General features: G+C 36.8%; 1 protein-coding gene across 7 annotated transcripts in view; it reads left to right on the top strand.

Annotated features, from left to right (window-relative positions):
- Positions 1-8,682, top strand: part of RAP1GDS1 (Rap1 GTPase-GDP dissociation stimulator 1) — a 153,655-nt gene extending 144,973 nt beyond the window's left edge. For 4 of the 7 annotated variants that reach the window (XM_024736032.1, XM_024736029.1, XM_024736028.1 and 1 more), the window contains 2 exons: positions 70-243; positions 7,988-8,123. In XM_024736032.1, the coding sequence (XP_024591800.1) occupies positions 70-242 (173 nt within the window). In that variant the 3' untranslated portion in view covers position 243; positions 7,988-8,123. Of the gene's footprint in view, positions 1-69; positions 244-7,987 lie in introns of all 7 variants that reach the window. The other 3 variants (XM_024736033.1, XM_024736031.1, XM_024736030.1) reach the window with 1 other exon arrangement.
- Positions 8,683-12,560: the final 3,878 nt, after the last annotated feature.

Below are 12,560 nucleotides of genomic sequence, written 5' to 3'. Positions count from 1 at the left end.
AGGAGAATTAAATGAATGGACTGTGTAATGGCATCAGGTCAAAGTGGTTTGATGCATCTGTCTCTGCAGTTGCATCAGCTTTGCTAAAGGAACTGGAAGCATGGAATCCCTGGGCTGGAGGCTCCATCTTTTTGGATGTTGCTGGTATGGCTCTGTCTGCATTACCCACGGTAGTGTTTTCTGTTCTATGCTGCTGTACTGACGAATGCCCCAGTAACCTCTGCTTTGCTTGCATTCCTTGAGGTAATTGTTGATCCTTTCCACAAATCCTGCTTGGGCAACCCCTCAAATGTTAAAATTCCCGTTTACAAAGAGTGCATCCATTCTCAATTTGACCAATAAATAAATGGTCAAGACACTCTTGTGTTAAGTCTTTAGTTAAGGAAGTATTTCCTTTGGTTATTTTCTGAATTTTTCTAGGGCCAGTATTTTTAGTGATGCACTGTTAGAGAAAAATAGAAATATTATTTGGGTAACTGGTAAGATTTTTTATTTTTTTACTGTAATATGATACCCAAGTTGGAGAGCAGTGGAAAACAAAAAGTTTGTGTGTTGTTTAATCAGTAAGCAAAAATCATTTACTTATTTCTTTGGGTTTTTTATTATTATTGCAGTTTTTAATATTTATTCCATTTATTTAAATTAATTTTTAAAAGTTCACCCATTTCTCCCAACCCCAATCCCTGTCCCCTGCAACCATCAATCTATTCTTTGTATCTGTGAACTTGGTTTTTAGATTCCACATATAAGAGAGACCATATGGTATTTGTCTTTCTCTGTCTCACTTCACTTAGAATAATGCCCTCAAGGTCCAGCCGTATTGTCACAAATGCCAAGATTTCATTCTTTTTATGGCTGAATAATATTCCATTATATACACACACCATAATTTCTTTACTCATTCGCGTATCCACAGACATGTAAGTTGCTGCTGTATCTTGGCTTTTCTAAGTAATGCTGCAATGAACATGGGGTGCATATGTCTTTTCAAATTAGTGATATTTCCTCTGTATACATTTAGAACCACATTAGTGTTATAATTTTTGTTTTCAACCATCAAACATAATCCAGAAAACTCTTGATAAAAGGAAAGCCTGTTGTATTTATCTATATGTATTTGCTATATCTGTTCTTTCTGATGTTCCAAAATTCCTTTTTTTCCCTGTTTAGAGAACTTCCTTTAGCCATTCTTTTAGGTTAGGTCTGTTTGTGACAAATTCTCACTTCCTTTATTATTCCTTATTTATTCGTTTTCGTTGAGAATATCTTGATTTCTTTTTCATTTCTGAAAAATATTTTCTCTGTGTATAGAATTCTAGGTTGACAGTTCTTTTCTTTCAGAACATGAAAAATGTTGTGCCACTTTCTTCTGGCCTCCATAGTTTCTTATGAGAAATCCACTATCTCGCTGTTTCTTCCCTTGTAGGTAAGGTGTCATCTCTGTCTCAAGACTTTTTTCTCTTAGTTTTCAAAAGTTTGAATATGATGTGTCTTGGCATAGATTCCTTTAGGATTATCCTGTTTAGGGCTTGCTCAGCTTCTTGAATCTGTACGCTATGTCTTCTGCTAAATTTGGGAAGTTTTTAACCATGTTCCTTCAGGTACCTTTTCAGTCCCACCTTACTTCTCTTCTCCTTCAAGGCCTCTAATGACATAAATGTGAGCTCTTTAGTTATATCCCACAGGTCCCTGAGGTTTTGTTCATTTTTTTTCCAGTTTATTATCTCTCCGTTGTTCAGATGGGATAATTTGTATTGCTTTGTATTGCTTTAAGTTCACTGATTATTTCTTCTGTCTTCTCTGTCTCCTCTGTCTTCTCTTCTTTCTTCTGTCTTGATAGGCTTATCAAGCTTTTTGTTGCAGGTACTATAGTTTTGAGTTCTAAAATTTCTATTCTCTTCTTTATATCTGCTGTTTCCTTGCTGTGATCTCATTTGTTTCAAGCATGTTCATAATTGTTCAGGCATTTTCTTAATGTAAAATATACATATAATTTGCCATTTGAACCATTTTTAAGTGTACAGTTCAGTGGATTAAGTACATTCATATCACTGTGCAACCATCCCCACCATTCATCTCCAGACCTTTTTCTTCTTTCCAAACTGAAACTCCATACTCTTTAAACAGTAACTCCCTAATCACCCATCTCCCCAGCTTTTGGCAACCACCATTTTATTTTCTCTCTTTATGAATTTGACTACTCATGGTACCCCATGTAAGTGGAATCATACAATATTTTTCCTTTTGTGTCTGGCTTATTTCCCTTAGCATAATGTCTTCAAGGCTCATCTATGTTGTAGCATGTGTCAGAATTCTATTGCTTCTTAAGGCTGAATAATGTTCCGTTGCTTGTATATATTACATTTTGTTTATCCATTCATCCATCAGTGGACATTTGGGTTATTTTCACCTTTTGGCTATTGTGAATAATGCCACTATGACCATGAATGCACAAATATCTGTTTGAGATCCTGCTTTTAGTTATTTTGCTTATATACACAGAAGTGGAATTGCTAGATAATACAGTAATTCTATGTTTAATTTTTTGAGGAACTCCACTGTACTGTTTTCCACAGTGTCTGCACCATTTTACATTTCCACCAGAGGTGCACATGGGTTCCAGTTTCTACATCCTCGCTAATATTTGTTATTTGTTTTGATAATAGCCATCCTAATGGTTGTCAGGTGGTATCTTATTGTAGTTTTGATTTGCTTTCCCCTGATGATTAGTGATGTTGGGGATCTTTTCATTTGCTTATTGGCCATTTGTATATCTTATCTTCTTTGGTGATATGTTTAGTCAACTGCTTTGCCCATTTTTTATTTGGGTTGTTTTTGGAAAAGTTCTCTATATGTTTTGTGTATTAAATGCTTATTGGATATATGATTTGCACGTATTTTCTCCTATTCCAAGAGTTGCCTTTTCACTGTTGTGTCCTTTGATACACAGTTTTTAATTTTGATAAAGTCCAGTTTATCTATTTCTCCTTTTGTTGCCTGTGCTTTTCATGCATATCCAAAAGATCATTACTAAACTCAATGTCATGAAGTCTTCCCCCTATGTTTTCTTTCAGAATCTTACAGTTTTAGCTCTTATGTTCAGGTCTTTGATCTATTTTGAGTTAACTTTTGTATGTGATGTAAGGTAAGGGACCAACCTCATTTTTCTCCTGTGGATATTACCAGCACCATTTGTTGAAAAGACTGTCCTTTTGTAGTTGAATGGTCTTGACACCCATGTTGAAAATTATTTGACCATATATGTGAGGGCTTATTTCTGGGCTTTCTGTTCTATTCTGTTAATCTCTCTGTCTTTATATCAGCACCACACTGTTTTGATTATTGTAGCTTTGTAGTAAGTTTTAAAATTAGGAAGTGTAAGACCTCCAACTTTATTCTTTTTCAAGATTGTTTTAGATATCTGGAGTCCCTTGAGAGTCCATCTGAATTTTAAAATGGATTTTTCTATTTCTGCTAAAAACGTTGGTTCTGGTTTCATTTTTTGTATTTTTTTAGCCTTTCCACTATGTTTATTTTTATTTTATTACATTGTAATGAAACTGATTATTTTTATTATTAGTTTTACCATTATATTCTATTAGTGAATGTTTTATTTTTTAAAATTTTAATTTTATATTGGAGTATAGTTGATTAACAATGTTGTGTTAGTTTCAGGTGTACAGCAGTGTGATTCAGTTATACATGTACATGTATCTATTCTTTTTCAAAATTTTTTCCCATTTAGGTTATTACAGGGTATTGAGCAGAGTTCCCTGTGCTGCACACTAGGTCCTTGTTGGTTATCTATTTTATATATAGTTGTGTGTATATGTCAATCCCAAACTCCCAATCTGTCCCACCCCCGCCTCCACCCCTGGTAACCAAAAGTTCATTCTCTAAGTCTGTGAGTCTGTTTCTGTCTTGTAAATAAGTTCATTTGTATCTTTTTTCCTTTAGATTCTGCATATAAGTGATATCATATGATATTTGTCTTTCTCTGTCTTATTTCACTTAGTATAATCTTCAGTCCATATTGCTGCAAATGGCATTATTTCATTCCTCTTAATGGCTGAGTAATATTCCACTATATATATATGTACCACATCTTCTTTATCCATTCATCTGTCAGTGGACATTTAGGTTGTGCTACGTCTTGGCCATTGTAAACAGTGCTGTGGTGAACATCAGGGTGCGTGTATCTTTTCGGACTATGTTTTTCTCCAGATATATGCCCAGGACTGGGATTACTGGATCATATGGTAGGTCTGTGTTTAGTTTCTTAAGGAACCTCCATACTGTTCTCCATACTGGCTATACAAATTTACATTCCCACCAACAGTGTAGGAGGGTACCCTTGTCTCCACACCCTCTTCAGCATTTATTGTTTGTAGACTTTTTGATGATGGCCATTCTGACTGGTGTGAGGTAGAATCTCATTGCAGTTTTGATTTGCATTTCTCTAATAGTTAGCGATGTTGAGCATCTTTTCATGTGCCACTTGGTCATCTATATATCTTCTTTGGAGAAGTGTCTATTTAGGTCTTCTGCCCATTTTTTTGATTGGGTTTGATTGGGTTTGATTGTTATTTTTTTTTGTTATTGAGCTACATGAGCTCTTTGTAAATTTTGGAGACTAATCCTTTGTCAGTTGCATCATTTGCAAGTATTTTCTCCCATTCTGTGGGTTGTCTTTTCACTTTGTTTATGGTTTCCTTTGCTGTGCAAAGGCTTTTGAGTTTAATTAGGTCCAATTTGTTTATTTTTGTTTTTATTTCCATTACTCTAGGATATGGGTTGAAAAAGATATTGCTGTGATTTATGTCATAGAGTGTTCTGCCTATGTTTTCCTCTAAGAGTTTTATAGTATCCAGCCTTACATTTAGGTCTTTAATCCATGTTGAATTTATTTTTGTGTATGGTGTTAAAGGATGTTCTAATTTCATTTTTTTACATGTAGCTGTCCAGTTTTCTCAGCACCATTTATTGAAGAGACTGTCTTTTCTCCATTGTATAGTGTTGCCTCCTTTGTCATAGATTAACTGACCATACATGTGTGTGTTTATTTCTCGGCTTTCTGTCCTGTTCCATTGATCTATATTTCTGTTTTTGTGCCAGTACCATACTGTTTTGATGACTGTAGCTTTGTGGTATAGTCTGACGTCAGGGAGCCTGATTCCTCCAGCTCCGTTTTTACTTCTCAAGATTGCTTTGGGTATTTGGGGTTTTTTGTGTCTCCATACAGATTTTTAGATTTTTTGTTCTAGTTCTGTGAAAAATGCCATTGGTAATTCGATAGGGATTGTGTTGAATTTGTAGACCGCCTTGGGTAGTATCATCATTTTGACAATATTGATTATTCCAATCCAAGAACATTGTACAGTATATCTGTCCATCTGTTTGTGTCATCTTCGATTTATTTCATCAGCATCTCATAGTTTTCAGAGTACAGGTCTTTTGCCTTCTTAGGTAAGTTTATTCCTATGTATTTTATTCTTTTTGATGAGATGGTAAATGGGACTGTTTCTTTCATTTCTCTTTCTGATCTTTTGTTGTTAATGTATAGAAATGCACCAGATTTTTGTGTATTAATTTTGTATCCTGCAGCTTTACCGAATTCACTGATGAGCTCCTTGTCTTGTTCCTGATCTTAGAGGAAATGCTTTCAGCTTTTCACCATTGTTAGCTGTAGGTTTGTCATATATGGCCTTTATTATGCCCACTTTGTAGAGAGCTTTTATCATAAAAGGGTGTTGAATTTTGTCAAAAGCTTTTTTCTGCATCTATTGAGATGATCATATGGTTTTTATTCTTCTACTTTTTGATGTGGTGTATCACAGTGATTGATTTGCATATATTGAAGAATCCTTGCATCCCTGGGATAAATCCCACTTGATCATGGTGTGTGATCCTTTTAATGTATTGTTGGATTTGGTTTGCTAGTGTTTTGTTGACGATTTTTGCATCTCCGTTCATCAATGATATTGGCCTATAACTTTCTTTTTTTTGTGGTACCTTTGTTTGGTTTTGGTATCAGGGTGATAGTAGCCTCATAGAATGAGTTTGGGAGTGTTCCTTCCTCTGTGATTTTATTGGAATAGTTTCAGAAGGATAGGTATTAAATCTTCTCTAAACGTTTGATAGAATTTGCCTGTGAAGCCATCTGGTCCGGGACTTTTGTTTGTTGGGAGTTTTTTAATCATAGCTTCCATTTCAGTACTTGTAATTGGTCTGTTCATATTTTCTGTTTCTTCCTGGTTCAGTCTTGGGAGATTGCACCTTTCTAAGAATTTGTCCATTTCTTTTGGGTTGTCCATTTTATTGGCATATAGTTGCTTGTAGTAGTCTCTTATGATCCTTTGATTTTCTGTGGTGTCCATTGTAACTTCTCCTTTTTCATTTCTAATTTTATTGATTTCAGCCCACTCCCCTGTTTTTTCTTGATGAGTCTGGCTAAAGGTTTATCAATTTTGTTTATCTTTTCAAAGAACCAGCTTTTAGTTTCCTTGATCTTTTTTTATCATTTTCTTTGTCTCTATTACAGTTATTTCTGCTCTGATCTTTATGATTTCTTTCCTTCTACTAACTTTGGGTTTTGTTACTTCTTCTTTCTCTAGTTGCTTTAAGTGTAAGGTTAGGTTGTTTGTTTGAGATTTTTCTTATTTCCTGAGGTAAGATTGTATTGTTGTAAACTTCCTTCTTAGGACTGCTTTTGCTGTGTCCCATAGGTTTTGGACTGTTGTGTTTTTGTTGTCATTTGCCTCTAGGTATTTTATGATTTCCTTTTTGATTTCTTCAGTGATTCATTGGTTGTTTAGTGGCATATTGTTTAGCCTCCACATGTTGTGTTTTTTACAGTTTTTTCCTTGTAGTTAATTTCAAATCTCATAGTGTTTTGGTTAGAAAATTTGCTTGATAAGATTTCAATTTTCTTAAATTCACCGAGGCTCGCTTTGTGGCCCAACATGTGATCAGTCCTGGAGAATGTTCCATGTGGACTTGAGAAGACTGTGTATTCTGCTGCTTTTGGACGGAATGCTCTATAAATATCAATTAAGTCCATTTGGTCTGATGTGTCATTTAAGGCCTGTGTTTCCTTATTGGTTTTTCTGTCTGCATGCTCTGTCCATTGATGAAAGTGGGGTGTTAAGGTCCCCCACTATTATTGTATTACTGTCAGTTTCTCCTTTTATGGCTGTTTGTTAGTATTTGCCTTTAAGGTGCTCCTGTGTTGGGTGCATATATATTTACAATTGTCATATCTCCTTCTTGGATTGATCCCTTGATCATTAATTACATAGTGTCCTTCTTTGTCTCTTGTAACAGTCTTTATTTTGAAGTCTATTTTGTCTGAGTATTGCTACTCCAGCTGGTTCTGGTTTTATACCTCAGTTTTATCAAAATAAACACAACAGTTTGAGGGATGCTAATTATATCAAAACTTACCGGACTTAAGAGGAATCCTGTATTTTACTGTAACTGAAGTTAAATAGAGCAAGAAAACCAGAAAGAGGAAGATATAGTAGGCTCCTTTTTAGATTTCCTATCACAGAAATTTGTTGAAAGGATGTGAGGTAATAACCTTTTTATTTGTCACAAAATTAATTTGAAACAGATCTAAGATTTTTCTGTAAGTATTGGACTTCATATTTGAACTGATGATAGGGTTAAGTTAGGAGTGTATAACTGAACCTTGAGATCATACAATGAGCTGTGTTTTAATTATAACTCATTACTTTAATCAACCTTTGACTATAGAACTTGACATCTGATTTATTTTTATAAAGGGTCTCTGATTTTTTTATCCTAACATCCCTAAAAAAGACATTTCTGGGCTACTGCTGTGTCTTTTTCCAGAATTGTTCCTAGTTTTATAACTCGGTATCATTTAAATGAGCATTTTGGGTATATGTTTTAGGTCGAGTGTATAGTAAGAAAGATTAGAACAACCTAATAGAAGCATATCTGTTGCCTTGTTTTTGTCTTCCAGAATCTCTCCACAAGGAAGTACAGGATTTGGCCTTTCTAGATATTGTATCCAAACTTCGCAGTCACGAGAACAAAAGTGTTGCTCAACAGGCTTCTCTCACAGAGCAGAGACTTGCTGTGGAAAGCTGAGAACTACCCCTCCCTGATACACCCCTCATTTCCCCTTTGTCCTCCATCCAGCTGCCTCTTCTGCTTCATTCTCTTCCATATCACTTGTGCATGCATGTAATGTTCCAATGCCAATTGAAGAACTGCTGTAGGTACCTTCCCAATAAGATTTCTAAACCCATAGTTAGTTAGTTAGTTAGTTAGTGTGAACATGAATTTGTCCAAAACAAGTCTCCACCCCATAACTGTTTCCTTGTATTCCTGTTGCTTGAGCTACATTAAGTAGAATGTGCATGTTGTAGTCGTATGATGATGACGTAAACTTGGTACTACACAATGACTTGCTCCTTGTCCTTGGTAGACTACATAATAATGTACTGGTAAATTAATTAGAAACAAATGAGAATGCAGCAGGATCTGACTAGCTTATGAAAGATGGAATTGAATAGTAAAAATAGCTCCATTTCTTGGTGCTTGGAAAGCACAGTGACCAAAAAACCTGTATGGCTGCTTATTCATTAGTCTTACCTACTAATGTCAAACCCATGGTACCTAGAGTTAAATAAAGTCCAATGCTCTTGCTCTTTACCCTCTGGTTTCTTCTTCTTCCTTTGTAGACTCTTGAAACTGCCACAAACTTGGCAAGACTTTCTAAGGTTTTCTATGTCATATTTAACTGGCCGTCATCAGTAGCCTGACGCTGAAAACATTTGTAGTTTCAGCATGAAACTAAGGGGTTGAACAATAGTACACTAGTACATCTTGTTTTTTGCCTGTATTTTAGATTCTGATATATGTACGGTTTCACCTCAGAATTTCTTCTGTCAGTCAGTCAGTCAACGTTGTTCAACACATGTCTTTAAAAGTCCCTTGGCATTTGTTTTCAACTGAGAAAGTTGAGTACAGCTCTTTAGAAAATGGATTTTTTTTTTTTCTGTTTTTCACCATTCAGCTTGAAAGCAAGAAGTTTCCTTGGTCTTTTAACCCTTTTAAATTTTATATGAGAACTAGCAGGGCATATGAAAACAGATTAAGAAGTGTTTGTCTAGACTAAAGAAAGGAAGGTCATAAAAGCCATAGTAGCCAGTCCAGTTCATTCTGCACATGGCCTCATCCCAGTAGCTGTTAGAGTTTCCCACCTCCACCTTCCACAGAGAACTGCAGTGGATCTTAAAGCCTTTCGGAAAGTGACAGTGCCAAGTGCCAAGACTGAAGAGGTCAGAAGCCCCCTTGGCAGAATGTAGTACACTCTTCACTGCTACCACCACACCAAACGGGTCTTAGAGCTTTGAAACACATGAACATCCTGTGACATACCTGCCTTCTCCGAATGCCCGTGTGTGACAAATACTGGCTGAAAGGTAAGGTGGGCTCCTTGCTCTCCAAAATTGATGCTGCGCATCTCTATGGGGTGATCGAAGTTGGACTTTTGACTCTGCAATAGCTGTAATTCGAGAAAGTTAAAACCCCAGTGGAGGTAAAGAACTTTTTGACTGACTGTTCCCTCTGATGTCCAAGCAAAGGACGATTATTGTGAGCGCTTTTGCTACATTTACTGTAAGAGCGATCTGGTTCATTGTCTTCTCCTGGGCTGGATAGTGGACTCTATTTTATTTTAGATTTTGAAAGACATCTGTAATGTTGCATAATAGGCTGTCCACATTAATAACTAAATAAACAGTATATAAACTGTAATGACATCATTTGGTTTATTTGTATATTTTACTTCTATTTCCAGCTCCTAGAACAGTGCCTGCTCATTGTTGGTGCTCAGTAAGTATTTGTTGAATGAATCCCTACTTCCATGAAACTTCCAGAGTGCCTGAACTATTTCTAGATAGATAGATTGATAGAGAAATTGAGATATAGGTATTTGTCTGACTTCAGAGAATTTTCCTTTTTTGATAGTAAGATCTGTCTGTATTGAAAAGCATTATATAGAAAACCTCAGAACAGAAGCGTCCAAAAAGCACGGACTTGAGAAAAAAAAAAAAAAAAAAAAAAAAAATACTGTCTGGGCCACAGCTGCCAGCAATCAGTTTGCCGATATGCTAGGAACTCTCATCTTCGGGGCAACAAAATGCAATTCAAATCACCAGCTGTTCTCCGGCGTGACCAGACCAGAGGGTGTGTCCTTACGATAACAGGGCTCCACCAAACTCGGTGATGTGCTGCTGTGCCATGGCAGTGGGTGGGAGTCCACAGACAATACCATCCCTCTCCCACTACCTGGTCTTAGTTTTAGAGACCACCTTTACGTTAGTTTGCTACTCACTAAGAGTGCATTCTAAGGGAAAGATGGGAGGAGCCGCAAAACAAAACTTTCATTACCACTTTGTGCCAGGACTAGAGCATAGATGAAAAACAAAAAGGCCAAAACTTAGAGGGAAGGAGATGTCTGAGTGAAATGCACTGGAATGTCCTCCTTTCCTCCCTCCCAGTCCCATTGGCTCCTTGGAATCTTGCTAACCACCCACCCAGAGTGGACCTTCACTGTGCTCAAAGCAAAATTGATTAAATACTGGCCCATAATCCTGTGTCTTCCTCGATAAAACATGCTTTGAGCATACTACCTGATAACAGTGGAGATGTGGAACAAAATTTTTCAGTTCTAGTACAATTTCCTCTTGGGTGGAACGGAATGCTCTCAGATATAAGCATTAGGGTGAAGTGTTCTGAGAAACCCCTGCATGTGAAGATTTCAAAAAGAAATACTCCTTGGTATCATTAGAAGGCTTATTATCTAATTCTGTTGAACATAAGGGGTGAAGATGTCTATCACTCAGGTAAGCATTATCCTTTGTATCCAGCTGTTACTAGAATCAGTAAGCTTAAAAGACACTTCTTAACTCTAGGAAGCCATACATTTGAATCATACAAGTGTCTATTAAAAAGCACTTAATGAGGGGCTTCCCTGGTGGCACAGTGGTTGAGAGTCTGCCTGCCAATGCAGGAGACGTGGGTTCGTGCCCTGGTCCGGGACGATCCCACATGCTGCGCAGCGGCTGGGCCCGTGAGCCATGGCCGCTGAGTCTGCTCGTCCAGAGCCTGTGCATCGCAATGGGAGAGGCCACAACAGTGAGAGGCCCGCGTACCGCAAAAAAAAAAAGCGCACTTAATGATATCTGGGGTGAATCTTCATGGCTGTAACCAGGAAAATTGAGGGGTTTTTTTTTCACAGATGTGATCTCTTAGTTTACATACGAAGATACATCATTATATGTCATGTGGCGTCACAGATATGTTTTAAAGGTCTGTCTTACTAAAATGTTGTGGAAACTATTTGAAAAGTGTGATAAGTGGAAAGAGTAAGGTCTCTGGATACTGCCTCTTCCGTAGTCACATCCTGGTTCTATTACTTACTACCTATGTGACCATTGCCAATTACTTAAACTCTCTGGGCCTGTTTTCTCATTGAGTTTAATAATTCCTCCTTCCCAGGGTTTTTTTGACAATTCAAACTTTCGGGGGTTGACGGTAAAGCTGGAGGGAACTGCGACATCTTACGGCCTAAACTATATTCCCCACCTTCCCCCTACAGGATTCCTGGCTAAAGGAATTCAAAGAACAAAAGCCAAATAGGAGAATTAGTTCTAGAGAGATTGATAGAGAAATTGAGATTTAGATATTTGTCTGACTTCAGAGAATTTGTTTTGATAGTAGACTCTGTCTCTATTAATAGTGTATTAATAATGTATTAATAGTGTCTATTAATAGTTTGAGGGGCGCCCAGTTATCCTCCATACAGAGTGTATAACCTCTTACCTCCTTCCCCCTGAAACTAAGATGGCCTTTCAGTGTAGCTCCCACTGTAGTACTTCCTCTTCCTGTCTCAGACCTCTTCATCTGTAAAGTGGGAATAACAGTACTAGCTCAGTGATATTAGCTTTTATTAGTATTATTACTAAGTCAATATAGATAAAGCTGTAGTACTGAGTTTTTCCTCAGTATAGAAACAAAACAATCCCCCCTTCCCATTTTCAGTGCTGCCAACTTTTTATCAGTACGTATAAAATACACCTTTTTAATATATATATTTCTCATATGTCTTTCATCTTTTTCTTATATATAAATGCTGTGTGTTTTGCACAAAGGTTTATGGTAACTGTGCTCTGAATCCTGTAATAGAATCCACCCATTTATCATTATGCTTCTTGACTAGACAGGCAGAGTCCCTTGTTGGAGGTTTCCAGGGGTAAGTTATTAGTTCCTTGTATGCCGTGAATGGTAAGCTACAGTATTTGAAGGAAAAAGTGAGCTTTGCATGGAACTTATGCTCCTAAGTTCAATTTATTTATTCTTTCCTTCTCAGCTGACTTTTTGAAGTTTATTATTTCCTTATCCTTACTTTGTTTCTTCCCAGAAAAACAAACCAACCCTTTTACCAAACTGAGCTTTTTAGCCATGGCCACAGAGATTGTAATCTGTCATCATTTCAGAAATGGACAATATGCGTCTGTCTGCTA

The sequence above is a fragment of the Neophocaena asiaeorientalis genome, unplaced genomic scaffold (genome assembly GCF_003031525.2).
Source record: "Neophocaena asiaeorientalis asiaeorientalis breed wild unplaced genomic scaffold, Neophocaena_asiaeorientalis_V1.1 scaffold7, whole genome shotgun sequence".
Lineage (NCBI taxonomy): Eukaryota > Metazoa > Chordata > Mammalia > Artiodactyla > Phocoenidae > Neophocaena > Neophocaena asiaeorientalis.
The sequence above is the reverse complement of the archived record's forward strand: the minus strand, read 5'-3'. Positions and strand labels throughout refer to the sequence as shown.